The sequence below is a fragment of the Canis aureus genome, unplaced genomic scaffold (genome assembly GCF_053574225.1).
Source record: "Canis aureus isolate CA01 unplaced genomic scaffold, VMU_Caureus_v.1.0 NW_027326412.1_RagTag, whole genome shotgun sequence".
NCBI lineage: Eukaryota > Metazoa > Chordata > Mammalia > Carnivora > Canidae > Canis > Canis aureus.
In genome coordinates this window covers 513,675-531,269 of record NW_027554413.1, presented here as the reverse complement: position 1 = coordinate 531,269, position 17,595 = coordinate 513,675, and the positions used below count along the sequence as shown (strand labels likewise).

General features: G+C 45.0%; 1 protein-coding gene and 1 long non-coding RNA gene across 2 annotated transcripts in view; one reads left to right on the top strand and one right to left on the bottom strand.

Moving 5' to 3' along the window:
* Window positions 1–858: 858 nt before the first annotated feature.
* Window positions 859–13,798, bottom strand: LOC144309476 (homeobox protein Mohawk-like). The gene is made up of 3 exons (XM_077890556.1): window positions 13,694–13,798; window positions 1,644–1,797; window positions 859–1,232 (listed from the first exon to the last, which is right to left on the bottom strand). Exons 1-3 carry the CDS (start codon window positions 13,763–13,765, stop codon window positions 859–861), a joined length of 600 nt encoding a protein of 199 aa, XP_077746682.1. The 5' UTR covers window positions 13,766–13,798.
* A 26-nt stretch (window positions 13,799–13,824) lies between these two features.
* The window catches only part of LOC144309472 (uncharacterized), a 183,875-nt gene continuing 180,104 nt past the window's right edge, over window positions 13,825–17,595 (top strand). The window contains exon 1 of the long non-coding RNA XR_013375461.1: window positions 13,825–14,340. This is a non-coding gene — a long non-coding RNA (uncharacterized LOC144309472). The remainder of the gene's footprint in view (window positions 14,341–17,595) is intronic.

Below are 17,595 nucleotides of genomic sequence, written 5' to 3'. Positions count from 1 at the left end.
ATATGTAATAATTAAGAGTTATCATAGTCTTGTAGTAGTTATGTTCCTCCTACCCCTTACACAGGCTAAGCTGCACTACTGATCCGGAGAAGAGTTATTAACTTGTGTTTTTGGTCTGGGTTTTCTTATCTATGATATAACATGGCAGGACTAGATGCTTTCTAAAGTTATTTCCAACTCTAAAATTTCTAAATCTCATTTGTTGGCATTTTCAGGATCTGGACTCTATCTGCACCAGATGTAGGTCACACATATCCTTTGTTCTGAAGCAACTTGCTCAAACACACTCTTTACGAGCAAAACTCTGGAAACTGAAGTGAAGATAGAAATTTTTACCAAACTCACTACTCCATCAGAAAGTTCCGGACAGGCAGAAATCAATTCATAATTTTTGGAATAAAAGTAAAAATTTCAAAGCTATTTATCAGTCTTACTTGTGCTTTCCAGGAATAAAAGTAAAATTTCCAAAGCAATTTAAGCCCGATCTACACTTTTCCTTCACATGAGTCTTGGCACCCATGCTAATTTGTGTTCATTTTCCATCACTATTAGCAATCAAAGAATTTAAGAGAAAAGATGGAACACAAAGTGTTTGCATGGCTGGCTATAATTCAGGGCATTCCTCCTCCAAGAATGTATATCATTGAGATTAAAAATGAGCATTAAGAATGAAAATTCTCATCTTTATTACTAAGAGTGAAAAACCCAAGTAGACCATCATCTACTAACAAGTACATCTGGTAATTAAAAACAAAACAAAAGCTTTCAAATTAAATTATGAGCTATATGTGAATAATCTCTTATAAAAGCAGTAAAGATCATGCCATTATACCTGTTGAATTTGCTGCAGTTTTAGTTCTATTTTAAACAAGGTGTCATGAAAAGCACAGACTTACCTGTATGGTAGACAAAGTTGCCTTCGGTTTCTGATGATGAGGGAGACACCAATTCTTCCTCAAATTCATTGGAACTAAAAGATCCCGAATGGTTTCTTTGCCTTGTCTTTCCCATCATGGCAGCATTTGTGGCCATGACATGTCTCAAGGAGTCGTTAAGGTAACGATTCAATAAGCTGCTCTTGTATTCGGGGGGTGATACGTAGTCCTCACTGGCCTGTGACTCTGGCCTCACTCCAGCTTTTATGACTGAGCTTTCACTTTTAGTCACAGGATGATGAACTGGATTATTATAGCCCCCTTCATTTATGTGGTTTCTTGGAGGATTTTCTCCATCTAAGGGAGAAAAATACCAATAGGTAGTACTTACATATACTATTCCCTGTTATAGTCAATCATTAAATATATACATAAATAAAGAATATTTAAAGTATATTAAATTGTCTTTGATACCCCAGGTTAATTTTTAGGGAAAGGAAGCAGGAATCTATGTAATCTCTCCCTATGGTATCTTAATTTTAACGAATTTCACAGAAAATGTTATTCTGACACATGATAAATCTATAAACAAGAGGAAGCAGCCATATTCTGTTGGTCATTTATAGAATTGTAAAAATGAAGTTACTTCACGCAATAAAAAAGAATCATTAGAGTACCATCATATTTAGTGGAGTCAACCTTAAAAAACAGCACTTGGGGTGAACTTCTTATTAATAGAGGGAAAGCAAAATAAAAATATTAACAAACCTTCAGAACATGAATCATCGCTGCTTACACTAAGTCGCTCAGCGTTTCCTTGAACATACTTGTTGTACAGTTTTATTCGTAAAGCCCAGCTTAAATCTGGCTGTCGAACGGTATTCTTAAGCCGACGTCTTGCATTAGCAAACCAATTTGACACCTAAAAAAGTTTTATTTTTCAATTAACAAAACAAAAAATATTACCCATCACATATTACTTTCCCACAAGGGACCTAAGCCTCTCACAGTATCTCTGATCATTAAATATTCTCAGAATGCAATAGTACTAGACATTCATTCATTCATTCAACAAATGCTGAGCACTTACTACAGAGACTGAGCACCTACTGTGTTCTAGGAATAATAATAATTAAAAAAAGAACAGGCTTTGCCATCAAATGCTCAGTCTAGTAAGAGGTAGGATAGTGTACAAATAACTTTAGTATAGGAAAGAATGTGATTGAATGGCTTAAGAGGCATTAAAATAAAATGATACAGGAATCCAAAGGAAGAAGGGGTTACTTTCATGTATGACTTAAGACTTCATGAGGAATTAAGTGAAACATTGAAGGAGTGTGTCAGGTATAATGGGTAGGAAAGTGTGTTCCCAATAAAGAGGACTTGAGAACAAATATAAGTCAAATTCCAGAGACATTGTGGTGGGTGAGGAAGAGGGAAAGAGTTAAAAATGACCTTGAGCCATTCCTTTGTAACCAAGAGAAGGACAATGCCATTTTGAGAAGGAAAGTAGAACTGTTTATGGGTGAAATGATGTGCTTGGTTTAGGGAATGATTAGTCTGAGGTACTGGAAAAGCATACAGGTGAGATGTGAAGGAAGAAAGCAAAAATGATATCTGAGACTCAAGGGAGAAGAAAATCAGATGTGGGTCAAATGCACAGAAGTGTCGGCGGCAGCTTTGAGTAGTCAGGGAGATGGCTGAAGACCAAACCCTGGAAACCTCCAGAGATCAAAGAGACAGAATTATAACAGAGAAACTAGCACAGCAGTCAGATACAGCAATCAGAGAAGTAGAGAGAGAGAAATGCCAATAACACTCAGCTTTTTTTTTTTTTTTAACACTCAGCTTTAAGTTGAAAGTCAAATGCTTCCAAAGAAAATAGCTGAATGCAAAGAAACAAACACTGCAAAACAAAAGAAAGTTACTTCCATTTCTTTTTAATAGATACTATTGTATTTCTGGAAGTTAGAATGGTGCTTGAGATTTCCTTGAAAATATCTGGCTATCATCAGGAAAAAATATATGTAAATAACCCAAAGGGCCAATATTTGCTTTTAAAAGAATGATATATGGAAAGAGAATTACGTCTTTCTGCCAATTTTTTTCTAGAACATGAGTCCACATTACAACAATAGTTTGTGTGGCAGTGCTTACGTTGGAAGTTTCTTTTTTTTTTTAGAGATTAATAATATAAACCTACAATTTTTACATATTTCTCAAGACATAATTATTGAATGGGCCTATGGTGAATCCTACTTTTTAAAAAAACAGAACTACATTTTTTCCCTCTTTGACTCTACAAGTTTTTAAAACATGGTGGTTTTTCCCAATTTACATACACACACATACACATGCACACACACATATATACAGAAAATATATCATAGGTAATATATATCCAATATTAATTACCTTTGAGTCTTAAGTAATAACTGTCCCCTTAAATTTATGTGCATTGATGTAATAACTCACCATGGCATTCCAGAAGTTTTAGTTTTTATCAAGCCCTCTTCCTATCAAGTTGTGCTATTATACTATGATTTAATATGGCTTCAATTTTTTTAGTCTTCTCCAACCTCTAGACAGACACCTTCTGCAAATACTCATTCAATAAATATACATTGAGTAGTTCTTGTGCTCTAGCTATGGTGGTCAGTGCTAGGAATGTTAAATATTAGGATAAACTTCGTCCCTGCACATATGGAAGGATTAGTGTGGAACTATGTATTAACTGAAATACATGGGTGAACATTTACTATGGAAGCACAAAATGCCTGGTCTAGTCTTCAAACCTTCCTCTACTCTCCAAGTCATAGCCGAAGTATTTATTCAGGTTTTTGTTAGTAGTAACTGGGAATTTTAGAACTTTTTTTTTCTGGATTTCTCTATCTTCCATTCTATGCACTTGAATGAATCTTAACCATCACCATCAACTTCAAGTGTTGATGTACCATTATGATTTAATTGCTTGACTTCTTCAAATCCTCATCAATATCTTGTTATCCTATAACTGTGGCATAATGTTTTCCTATTCTGAATTTGCCAAAATCAAGTGTGAATCTACAGAAGTCACTTAACTTTTCTGAACTTCAAACCCTTCATCTATAAAATGCATTAGATGGTTCCTAACATCCTTGCCAACTCTAAAAACTAAGATCTGTGAAATACAGTCTAAGCTCTCCTACAAAAGTGTTAATTTATTCCTTTTATAGTTGGTACTAATCTACCTTCTGCTTTTGACCACTGCCCTTTTGGGGCAATCAGACATGTGTGTTTATGTCTTAAACTTTAGCACAACCATCATATAGTACAGTGTAATCCAATTCTTACGTGACTCTGCATATTTTTATTTAAATGCAATGGCCTTCTAATTTCCAAGGACATTAAGACTATAATTCTAACATACAAAAATTGGGACCTTTGAATATCATGGTGGGATTACAGTTTTTCAAATACAGGGGTCATATCCTTTTTATGTTTTATATAATTAGTTCTTACCATAATATATTTATCACATGTTAGAAGATTTTCCAAAAAGGTCTGCTGATATCTAAGATGAGCTGTCTGTAACCTGATTTCATAAGTTTGACTGGCAAGCAATCTGCTAATATATTCACTCTGCCAGTACTTTATCACTAGAAATTTACTGTACAATTTAAGGTGTTTAATATCTGCTTGCATTGTCATGTAAACAGCAAACAGTTGGTTAACAAATTTGCATAAATACTGTTTTTCTTTTCTTTTCTTTTTCTTTTTTTTTTTTTTTTTTTTGGTCCTGATGCACTAATGCAAACTCCATCTGTTTCACAGAAGGTAAAAATACCAGTTCAGATTTTTCTACCTTCAACTTACTATGGATTCCTTCAGGTTGTCATGCAAATCTCATTAAATTCTATTTTACACGAAACAGGCCTCCTTACTATGGATAGGTTCTGCAACATCATTTTGATGTCAAACTCAGAGCTTAAGAAACAAGGTATTTTATAGTGAAAACTTGGAGAACCAAATATCTAGAAGTTGGAAGAGAAAAACTAGTAATTTTCATCCCTACTTTAACCAAGGTGTTTACATTCATCGTATTGACAGAGCAATCATTATAGTAAACCCAAAGGGATAAGCCAGCATCTGTCCACCTTTGAACATACAGAATTAAAAAACTTATTCTGAGTTACCCAACTGAAATATTGACAACCTCATTTCTATTCCATATAGTATAACACTTGGAATAATGTAGAAAGACCAATTTGAAATTTTGTTGAAAATTTAACAGTTGCTATAATCCTTGCAGTTGATAACTACATACATATTCCGGCAGAAGCACTCACCAAGCAAAAATGGAGTTATGTCAACAGAAGGGGCAAAATCTTAGAACAGAGCAGTTTTAATCAATGGTACATTGGTATGTTTAGCCATTATCATAGAAATGTGAAACTTCTATAAGTAAAGGAAACATTAACACCCAATCATTAAACATAATCTCAAGCTCAATGTGCATTGCACTCTGCATTGGGATCATGAAAGAAGTCAACTCAAGGAGACAGTTCACTCTTATAATCCAGAAAAAATATAATAACTATGTTTTAAAATATATACACATGAACAATGGGCAACACTGAAACCAGATATAGCACCCATCTGTCCTTCTCTGAAAAACTTCTTCCAAGGCAATTATTCTGCAGTATGCTCTATATCCTACAATAATATAAACCCTAAATGCATGCCACTTTATGTCATTCCACAATAAAGCTCTTCACATTTTGATAATACAGAGTATATTTTTTATAATGTTTAAGCAATGGGCAGCCACAGAGATTAAGCACAATGGAATATTTTGGTTGGTTAAAGTACACACACACACACACACACACACACTACCTGTTAATTTTATGGAAATGTGTATATCTCATTAGGTAGTAAGATGTCAGGTTAACAACAAAGAACTCTTTTAGCTTCATTTGTCAGGGATAAATAAAATATAAGTGTAGATTAATGTCCTTAGTGCTTCTATTTATCAGAAAAAGTACCTTTTGAGGTGCTAAAAACATTTCCTCCACTAAAGTTTCAATTCTATGCTTCTAGGTTTAGTGGGACTGCTGACCAGGTTTTATGTTCTTCCTTATCAATTTAAGAGTAACAAAACAAAGCAAAAATATGTTTTATGGAAAGCTTAATGGCCTGATACACAGCCAAAAGGAAAATGTTAAATGTGAAGGAAATTGTCAAAATACAAGACACTCTAATAGTTAAGGAATAAAAGTTATGTTAATTGCTTATTAACATCAGTTATAGAAACAGAGACAGAAGGTACTGCAATAAACAAGAAATAGGAGTTTGGAACTAGAAATAAGGGGAACACCCCATATTTATTCACAGACATTAAAAATATGACATATTTCCAGACATACTGAAGATGATAAAATGAGTTACATTCATGCCGTTGTATGGAACCATCATATAGCATTAAGGATAATGAGCTGCTCCCTGTGTATTCAATGGAATGGATTTAAAAACTAGAATATCTATAAGATTTCAAGACATTCTCTAGTTTTCAAAATGATACTTTGGAAAGCCACATGGTGATTATAGCGGTATTCCCCAAAAGAACCTATTCACTCTACAAACATGTATGAACAGTTTATGGAAAATACAGTGCTGGATAACATGGGGAGTGTGAAGATGAAAAAGACATGATCACTATTCTCAAGAAACCTGACTCCACAGTAGAAATTTGTTCACTGGGAGAACGTGATTCATTAAATAGGGCTCTAATTTGCAGAGATCAAAAGCTTTATTCAGCCCATAGCTTTCTATTTTTCCTCCAGAAGTGTAAAGTATTTACATAATTTATTTGGTTTCCCAGAGAGTCAGAATTTGCTTGAATGTTGAATGTATGTCTGACTTTCACAAACTCCCCCATACAATGCAATATAAGTGCAGCTGACCCTTGCACAACACAGGTTTGAACTGCATGGAACCACTTATGCACAGATTTTTTTTTCACCAAATCAGTAGTATTGTAAATGTATTTTCTCTTCCTTATAATTTTCTTACTAATATTTTAATTTCTCTAGGTCACTTCATTATAAGAGTATGGTATATGATATGTATAACACACAAAATATGTTTCTATCGACTGTTCATGTCATTGATGAGGCTTCCAGTCAACAGCAGGTTATTAGTAGTTAAGTTTTTGGGAAGTCAAAGCTATATATAGATTTTTGACTTGCAGGAGGGTTGGTATCTCTAACTCTTGGGTTGTTCAAGGGTCAGCTGTAGATAGATACGTATGTATACATACACACACACACACACACACATATATATACAGATATTCTTACATGGATATCTTATTATGCCTCATTGAAAATAACTGGACCAAAATTGGATTATTATACTTAAAGTCCCTTGCCTATTCCACACATTTTTATTTTTTCTGTTAATCACTATAAAGTTCCAGAAACCAACTTCATTTGCTATAAAAATTTGAAAATCATTAAGCAGGAATCACTTATTATTATAAATAATTATCTTCACTTCACTTAAAAATCAAATAATTTTGTGCATTTTTATTTTCTGAGGAGTAGTGTAAGAGAAAGAAAATACAATGAAAATATAAAGTATAATTAGAAAACCATAATAGAGTTACCAAGCTCTTAATGCAGAAAGAATGGTTATTTGCATTTGAGCTATCATTATAGGTAGAAAATAATTTGGTTCTGTATTAAAATTATGACTGCTTGCATTGCAACTCAACAGTACTATTGTACACAAAACTTTAAATGTCTCTGCTAATGACAATGTTACTTTTCATAATTAAAAAAAGTCTAAATATGCCATATGCTTTCCGTATAAAAGGACGGCAAGCATTAAGTATGGAACTGTATGATATACCAAATTAATCTAATGTTTTATTGCTGACATCATTGTGAAGTATTCAAATAGTTCTATAAACTAGTGTATTTTCAAAATAAATAGCATACCTGTTTAAACTGAAATTTGAGCATATGTATTTATTTTCACGAGTCAAGTTTTTCTGACTAGAATCACTGAAAATTCATAGTTTTATGTTAAACAGATACTGAGCCAAGAACACTAAATAAATTTTCCCCTCCAGTGCTACAGCAAATCACTATTAATACTATTGCCTGTTAACATGAAGCAAAACAGATGTTATTCTCTACAATTGTATTCTGAATATAAGCAGACAAATGCATATTATAGTTTTAATAAGCTTGAATACAAGTCAACTTTCATGCTTTGTCAAACTTTCCAGCAATTCCTAAAATGTCAACCTTCAATACTCTGGAAAGCAAGTTTTATTTTATCTAGTAGTTAAGTATTATCTTTTATTTGGGGCCTCCCTCACTATAAATTTAATGGAATGACCAAAACTTCACAAATGCAGTAATGTAGTTGCTACTATCATACATGAAACTTCTCAGCTCACTTACCTCCTCCTCCTGTTTCTGAATAAATTTGTTCTGTTTGCATGTATAAAAGTTCATGTCACCACACTTATTAAAGAAGTCTGTGGTGCGTTGGAAAGAGCATTTGATCTGGAATTACATTATTTCCAAGACTACTTCTATCCCTTAGTAACATTTAACTGCCACAGTGCCTTGGTCACATCACCTGTAAAATGCTCATTACTGCTCTAACTCACCATATTTTGGGGGAATATCAAGTAAGATTACGTACGGAAAAGTCAAATATAAAGAAGTGTTGTTCACTAGAGAAGAAACAAACCTGCACCCTTTCTCTGCACTTAACAAAGTGGTAAACCAACCACTTGAAATTGGCCTCTTCTCAACCCCAGTAGAAAGATACCAGCAGCAAAATTGTGTGGATTCTAGCTAATGCTCGGGATGCCTCTTACTTAATAAAATAAATACAATTAAATTAAATTTTAAAAAATCCACCTCTTGCTCTTCCTCTCCATCTCTTGGCTCTATTAGTCAAGGTAATTCTGAAAGTCAGCCTGTAATCGACCTTTCATGTGGGGCCCTAATGTGTAGTGCCTTTGTTTGTACACGGTTCTCAAAGTTTCAGCCAGGGCCAGCAACTTTAGTATCCTGAAAACTTGTTAGAAATGCAAATAATTGACCCCACTCCAGACCTACCCCTGAATCAGAAACTCCCGTGTGGGGCCTAGCAGTGTGGGTTTGAACAAGTCCTCCAGGCGACTCTGATGCACGCTCACGTCTGAAAATCACTGCAGGTCGTCCCATCCTACCCATCTATGCATGGCACCTTGTCATAACTCGCAGGTGACTTTTCACCTCCCTCCTTCACAAAGCACCACGCGTCCCTCCTGCATCGAGCACGAGCACTGAATCGACAGCTCAGATTGAGGGGAGACCCAGGGCAGGAGCCCGAGCCCCAGGACGGGCCTCCGCCGACCCCGTCCCACCGGCTCGGCTCGGGAGGCGTCAGGCGGGGGTTGGCGCAAACACGCCGCGGGCCGGCTCCTCGGCCGCCGTTACGTGCACGAGCGTCATCTGCGAGCCGAGCGCCAAGAGGATCTTCTCAGTCTTGGTGGGGTACGGGTTGTCACGGTGCTTGTAGAGCCACTGCTTCAGGGGCCGCGCCATGTCTTGCAGGGCCTGCCGCTTGTGCCTCACCTTCCCGCCATTCTGCCTGGCCCTGAGCATCGGGGGAGGGGGAGGGGGAGGGGGGAGGGGGCGGCCCGGGTGAGCGGCGCCGCCCGGCCGCTGTCCCCGGGGCCCCGGGGCCCCCCGCGCCTGGACGCCTGGACGCCTGGACGCCTGGGCGCCGTAGGCCGCGCGGCCCGCTCTCGGGGGCGTCGGGCTCCGAGGGACGCGCCCGCCCCGCGCCCGCCAGCGGAGGTGAGGCAGGGACGGAGCCGCACTAACGCGCATCTCGCTTTGAAATGGCCTGCTTGCCGCCAGGGGCACGTGGCGGCAAGGACACTGTCTTGAAAGGCGGGAGAGCTTGGCCAGCGGCCAGCGCCTAGAGCTGGAGGGGACCGGACGGTTGTTAAGCGACCTGAGGGAAAATGGTATTTAGGCTCCGGATCTCGCAGCGGGGCCGGCCCCTCTCCCCCGCGCCCGCCCTAGGGATGGGCCCGGTCAGGGTGCTGCCAGCTCTCGAACGTTCCCGTGGGGAGCTCACGCCTGCCTCTCCCGCCTCTCGGGAGCTTCCCGAGCTCAACCACTGGACGGCGGGAATAGAGCAAGGGATGCTGGCGGTCCTGCCGCCCCCGCTCTTTCCCACGGAGCTATTTTCTTTGATCCTCTGGACAAAGGGGAAATTCTCCACGCAAGTGTTTGTGGAGGAAGGACGCAGAACCTTAACCCCTCCCCCCACACACACACACACACCACCCCAGGGGCCTTTTCCCGACTGAAGGGAGACTTTAAAAGGTATGGAAAGCTCGGTCCCTGAGCAAAAAGCACGTTCAAAAAGGGAGGGAAGAGGCTGAAGCAGCGCGGAGCCCTAGGAGGCTTCGGCGCTGCGCTCCCCGGCGGCTCCGGGAGGTGTCGCCGCGCGCCGCGCCCTGCGGCTCCGGGACGGTCGCGCGCCTGCGCCGCAGCTTCCAGGACTTTCGCCTCCTGAAACACTTTGAAGTGCAACTCAACGCGAAAGGACTGGTAGTGACATTTCCACGAAACCTAATCTCTATTTCACTAACCAGCAACGCCGCAGAGCAAGCAGCTGATGCAATCTTTCAGGTGGAGACGGCCAGGACGGCCGCCCCTCTCCCGCGGGGCGCTCGGGGAGCCGCCGCGACGCCTCGGCAGCCGGAGGGAGCTGCCGGCCCACCCGCGAGTTCCCGCTCCGCAGCGGCCCCTCACCCCACCAAGCCGAAACCCGGCGCGGCAGGCCGGCCGCCTCCACCCCCCCCCCCCCCGCCCGGGCTCGCAGCGGGCCCCGCCGAGCCGCGCGCGCCCGCGCCCGCGCCCAGGGCGCCCCGCGCATTGGCGACCTTGCCAACACCTTCGAGGCAGCTCCGAGGCCCCGTCGCGACAGAAGATGGGGAAGGCCACGGGGCCGGCCTGACCCGGGACGCCCTGACCGCTTGGCCCTGCCCTGTTCCTTGGCATCGCGCTCAGCCCCCTCTGCCTAGCTCTCAGCCGCGTCTGCACCCGTGGGCCGGAGCGGGGCAGGCAGCCCCCACCCTGAGATGCAGGTATCGGGGCCCGAGGGGCCGTCCCAGGTGTTCTCACTTTCCAACAAGCCTCTTGTGAGCTGTCCTGATGAGCTGATTCCCCTATATTTCGAGAAACTAATGCTCGAGACCAGGGGCGGAGACCTTCCCTCCCGGGGACTCTGGGTCTCTAACCCAGGGGCCTGGCTGCCACTTGCACGCCCCGCGCCGCTCACCGCTCCCACTGTCCCGGCTGCAGGCGGGCGGGGGTCCCGGGAGGGTGCGCGTACCCAGTCCTCCGGTGTCTCAGGCCGAGGTTGTCCTTGAGGGGCGGGCCGTCCGGAATGCCCACCTCGGGGCGGGCGTGGGCACTGTCCAGGACGCCACCATAGGGCCGGCTGCCCCGTTCCCGCTCCGCAGCACCGCGGTCCTCAAAAAGCACGGCGCCGCTGAGCTTGTTGAAGACGATGGTGTTCATGGTGCGCGCTGGCAGGGGCGCGCCGCGCGGCCGCAGCGCCTCGAGGCCTGGCCGCCGGGAGCTCCGCAGGGCTCGGGTTCTAGACGAAGAAGATGCATCACGTTACTCGCTCAGTGCTCACGGCCCAACGCGTCCCGAGCCCCGGGCTTGGCCGAGGCTCTGGGCCCGGGAGCCGAGGGGAGGAGCGGGGCTGCGGCACCTGGACACGGGAATCCTTGCTCTCCCCACCTGGCTACACCGCTAACCCGCCAGCCTCCCCTCCCCCCCAACCCTGCTCGCTGGGGGGACAGGTCCCTACCCTCCTTCTGGCCCCCCGACATCGAGTTCCCAAGGAACCTCAACCAGGAATAATTTACCTGCGTTGGCAAAGGAAAGTAATTCCTAAACGAGTTCTTTTCTTGGTTTTAATCTGGAAGAACTGCAATCGGGTTAGCGGAGCCCGAGAGGCGCGGGGAGGGGGGTGTTGGTTCTTCAGGCACACGGAAGTCTAAAGCATCGCGGAGCTCCCACTCGGGTTAGAAGGAGGGATTGGAAGGAAGGGAAATTTGGGGGTAATATGAACGACTACATCTGCAAGTCCCGGTTAATGAGTCCCAGGCCACACTGGGATTCCGGGGATTTTCATGTTTTCTAGATCCTGGATGGTTTGGCTGAAACCCCTGCGTTCTAATTCTGGCTAAGGTCCCTGGGGGTAGGGGTGAGGGCAGGGAAAGTCAGCTCACTCCAGAGCTAGAAAGTTAAGTGGCGTCAGAGGCAAATGCACCACTTTGTGTCCCTCCCCCCCACCCCCGCCCGCTCCAGGACGCGCAGGGTCCCGGCGGGTCAAAGGCGCCGGAGACCCGGGCCTCCCGGAACCCGCTGTCAGTGCGGTCCTCTTCCTCAGCGCGGGTGTGAGCCTGGAGCTCGGAGCCCCTCCTCACTCGCCCCTCTCTGGAGCCTCGGGGAACCATTTCAGAGGTTGCATAGGTGTCAGGAGCGGAAGGAGGCATAGCGGTCCGCGCACCACCGAGCCTGCGGCTTCCATCCTTGGAAAAAGCTTGCAGCTCACCTCCGGGGTCGCGGCGGCCCCGAGCCTCTGGCCGCAGAGCGCCGGCCTCAGGTTCAAGCGCGCGCCGCGGCGGAGCAGTGGAGTTACCGCCCCCATCACCCCGCCTCGCGCCTCGGGGTAGCTCCTGTTTCTCCCCAGCCGCCTCCGCACTCCTGCCAGCGCCCCCTCACCCCGCCCCGCCCGGGCCGGGGCAGCCACCCCAACACCGCCAGATCTTCTGCCTCGCAGAGCGCCCACACTCGCCAACGCCCCCTAACCCCGCCCTCCCGCCGCCACAGCAGCGGCCACGCGCGACACTGAGGACCGTGACCACAAAGATTGAGAGACGGCTACCGTCAGGATTCCTGGGGAGGTGCAGCCAGCCTTCTGCGGAGTGCTCAGTGCACTATAAGGCTGAGTCCTCCCGCGCAGGCAGGTACGTGTCTGGAGTGTGCCCACAGCCTCGGCGAAAAGTGTCCAAGCAAATTTCCGTGCTTGCAGCCCCTGTTCTAAGGTCAGGACTAGCCTTGGTGGTGGTGGTGGTGGTTTTTTTTTTTTTTTTTTTTTTTTAAATCAGTGCGCGTAGTGCTTTGCGTTCACGCTGAGATGTTTGTCCAACACACCCTTTCCCACTCCGACTGTGTCTCTCCGCCCCGTGGTCCCATAGTCAACGGCGAGTTTTTCCAGGCGACTCCGCCGTGAGGTTTGCCACCCCGGACCTTTTCCTGGCTGTCCCAAGCCCACGCAGAGGTCGCAGCCACAGACACCCGGCGCAGTCTGGGTCTGCAGGCTGCAGGCGAGTTGGGAGGGGGCTGCAAGGGTCCGAGAGCCGGGTCCGGAAGCGAGGGGTTCGGGGCGTGGGGCGTGGGAAGCGCAGCTGCCGGCCCTCACCCGGCGCCCAAGCGCAGTCCCCAGCGCCCCTTTCTGCTCCTGCACCCCCCACTTCCCCTTGCCCCGCCTCGCTCCAAACTGTCGCTTGGGGAGCTCCCTGCGTGTGGAACTACCGCACCCGACGCCCGCGAACAACTGTAAAGCCGCGCAGGAGCGGCCACCCCGGGGCGCGGACCTCGAAGCGGGGTGGGGGCAGGGCGGGGAGAGCCGAGGGCAGGAGGCAGAGGGAACGCGCCCCCCCCCCCCCCCGGAGCCAGGGCGAGCCGCGCGTCCCCCGGCGCCGAGCACGACGCGCGACCCGAGGGCTGTACCTGTGGCGGTGCGGCCGGCGGCCGGCGGCAGGGCGGCTGGCTCTCCCGCGTCGAGGCTAGGCGCGCTCCCATCCCCGCCGCATGTTCTCGGCGCGGGCTCCAGCGCGCTCACCGCAGCCACCGGCGTCCTCTCGGCTTTATTTACGCAGACGGGCGCGCGCGGCCCGGGCACAGGAATACCGAGGCCTTCTCATGTTTCTTGACTGCGCGGCCCAGCCGGCGAACATCCTGCGGGCGCGGTATCCACGTTCCCGGGCCGGCGAGAGGAAGCCTCAGCACCCTCCCGGCCGCGGGGACTGCCGTTAACCTCGCAGACGAGCCGCCGCTGTAGGCGCCGCCGGGGAGGCCCCCCCGGCCCCCCTCCCCCCCCGCTCGCCGGGTCCTCCCCAGCGGGGCCCGGCTCTCAGATCCACCGGCCCCGCAGGCGCAGAGCAAAAGGGGCTATTTCCTTCACACTTAGGGGAGAAATTGGAGAAGCCGCAAGTAGCGCTCGGCTCGGGCTCCGGGAGCTGAGAGACTGCGGTGCAAATCCCGCGTCTTAGCTGGCCCGAGAGCCGGAAATTTAGCCACGCGCGGCCAGCAGGAGAGTGCGCTGCGATGCGCCCTTCATTTGCTTCGCGATTAGCGGGAGAGAAGTTAGAGCTCAGGTTTGTGCCTCTAACGTGCGAGCATATCACGGGAGGTGCTTGCGCCCCGGGAGCTTCTTTTCTGGTGTCACCGGGCTTCTGAGGTCCGGGTTGTCTCGGATCCAGGCGCACGTCCCGCGTCCGAGGCCAGGGCTGGAGAGGCTGCGCTCGCCGTGGACACAGGGGTGGAGGGAGGCAAGGCTGGGGCGAGGCGAGCCCAGGTGCCCAGCCCACGGTGACCCAGGTAGAAAGAGAGGGCGAGCCCAGGGCCAGGGACCTGCATGGAGGAAAGGGCATGGAACTTGGAAGAATCCCGAGCTGGGACACAGTGCAAGGAGTCAGAATGCCTCTCAGATTCCCTTATTGACGATAGTTCTCTTCCCACCATCACCCTAAATATAAGAGTAGCGAAAGCTGTAATTTGGGTGCAACGGTGAAGCTCAGAGCTTCTGGCAGCCTTGAATATCCTCCAGGCGCCGAGCACGAAGCCGCCCGCGTACTCGCCGCGGGCCTTGCCGCCGCAGCGACACCTTCATCTTTTTGTAAGAGCGAAAGTAGATTTTCCCAAACCTGAAAGTTATGACATCATTATTCTTTTCTCCTTAAAGGTGGCTGGTCAGCTCTGGGGCAGAGGCCCACCTAAGCATCTTCCTTTTATGGCCCTGGAAGTGGTTAAATATATCTCTATATTAAAGCTACTATTTCCAAGACTAATCACACCTTCGAATTTTCCATTATGTTATCTCCCAAAATACGCGATGGCAAACCCGGCAGTGGCACAATCTAAAGCAGAACAGGACGAAGGTTTAAGTTTTTGCGCGTTAGGCAGATAAATATTATCATTTGAGCACATTCCCCCCTGTCCTTGTTTTCCCTTCATGTATAATTTGAGGTTGGAACGTTAGCATTTTGTCATTGGGGCCGCACTTGACTTGCTGAAGTGTGAATTCAATATACACATCGGTCTACAGAACTCGCTGTGGGATTTAAAGTCCCATCATAAAATTTCAGCCACAGACTTGCAGCGAATAAGTTTCACAACAATTGATAAATTGATAATTCACAGGAAGAAAGAGAGGGATTCTCTCCTATGGCTCTATGATGGTGGTCACCAGTCATTATAATGAAATCAGCTGTAAAACGCCCCTCTGACATCTATTTTGGTCAGCTGTGCTGTGTAAAGCAACAAGCATGTACTTGGTTGCTTGTAATTTCATTGTACAGTACTGAGTTAGGGAGTAGTATATACTGCATTTTGTTGTTTTAGTCTTAACTGCATTTACACAATTTTAAAATGCACTTAGAGGACTTTCATCTTAGATATATTTACGTATAAGATTTGTTTTCTTAAAATGTGATATAAAATATACAGCAAAATAATCTTTGTGTGAAACATTTTTTATTTGGTATAGGAATAAATATACACACCTTTGTCTTAAGTCACTGAAAAAGTATTGCAGAATTATTTTAGATTATAGTTTAGTAATTAGAATCCATTTTAAAATGAAAAAAAAAACAGTGAAGGGTTGGTTTTTAAATGAAATCATATGGAGGATCCCTCCATAATATACAAATGGGCATGTGTTTTCTGATAGACCAAAATTTTTATTTTTGCAAGTTTCATCCTCTGTGCAAGAATAAAGTTTCTTCTTTATTTTAACCCACAGTTCAGACACAGTTATCATTATATTAAATTCCACCTCTTCTGAAGATGAATTTTACTGAGCTTCTAATGCTATGTTGTAATCTCAGCATATGAAATGCTGCATTATAATCCTCAGAAGCAAACCTTCAAGTTTTAGAAAACATATCAGAAGACCTAAGAGAATATGTAGTTTGTGGGAGATGGCCATGTGCAGGTGAAAGAAAAAACAGCTTAGGCCAGAAGTCAGAAAATTTGAGTCCTAATCTTAATTTTGGTTAGTTTGATCTTGGTTTAGCCTGAACTTACTAAAGCATAAAAGATGAAGCTATTAAGTTTTCCACAAATTTGCCATATGCTATTATTAAGATTTTTTTTTTAATGTGAAAGCAATATATTACTACTGCTAAAGCTAGAAAAATGTTAAGTAACAACATTTGGCAGAAATCTTGATTCATTCTGTTAGACCTAGAGTGTCATTATAAACATAAGCAATTTTCACTTTCTAATAAAAAAAAAGCCTTCATTTTAAGCATTTTAGTATTTTACCAAGGAGCCTGACAGTTCAGAACAAATATTGATTAAAGTTTTTGAAAATAAGGATTGCTTTTAAACTCTTTTTTTCTAGTTATTACTTATAGGCAATGATATAAATTACAAAGCCAGGGAATGACTGTCACTTCCCGTCCAAATGTTATAAAATAGTAAATTTATGAACAAATAGCAGGTTCACCTCACACTTGGCCAGTGTGACTTGTAGAGATACATGTCGAAGTGCATAAGGGAAACAGCGAAGCCCATAGTGAAAGCCACAGCTGCAGAAACGTGGTGGGTGAGCCAGCAGAAATGGGAGCCTCCAAATTTCTCACAAGGCATTTTTTGCTTTGTTTATGATTTAATTTTAATTGCATAAATAATGCAGGATAAATTCTCTCTGAGAGGGCCTTCTCCATAAATTCACTCACAGCCAAGGAACAGAGTACAAGTGAAAGTTCCTCGTCAGCCAGCTCCACCCAGTCACGTTCCTGGGTAGCAACCACCAAGAGGTGGCCACTGCTGATTTGATGTGCAGCCTTTGGCTCCTTCTTCTCTGGGTTCACATACATGAATGCAAGCAAATCATCATAGTTTCGCTTTCTGACCTTTTGAAATAAATGAGACCATAACTTATGCCCTTATATAAACATACACAGACACACAGAATTAAACTAAAACTCGCTTTTTCATTCGATTTCATAGAGAACTTTCATATTAGGACATATATATGTAATTCCGTATTTTTAAGTCTTACATGATGCTCCATAATCCATTTAGTCATTCTCCATCATCATTTCTGCCTTTTCAATTCTCACTATAATAAACATTAAACACCTTTGTTGGACTATTTCTGCACAAGTGTAAGCATGTTTCTAGGAATCGCTATACAGATGTGGAATTCCTGGGTTGAAGGAGACATGATTTAAAAATTTTGATAGATATTTCCTAATTTCCCTCCAATCTATGCCCCTAAAGTCCCCGTTTGCTGACGTGCTACATAGCATTTCATATATTTGGACATCATAATGTTTGCCAGTCTGATGAGTAAAATAGTGTCTTATTGTGTGAGAAGATTTTCATTTGTTTATAAGCCATTT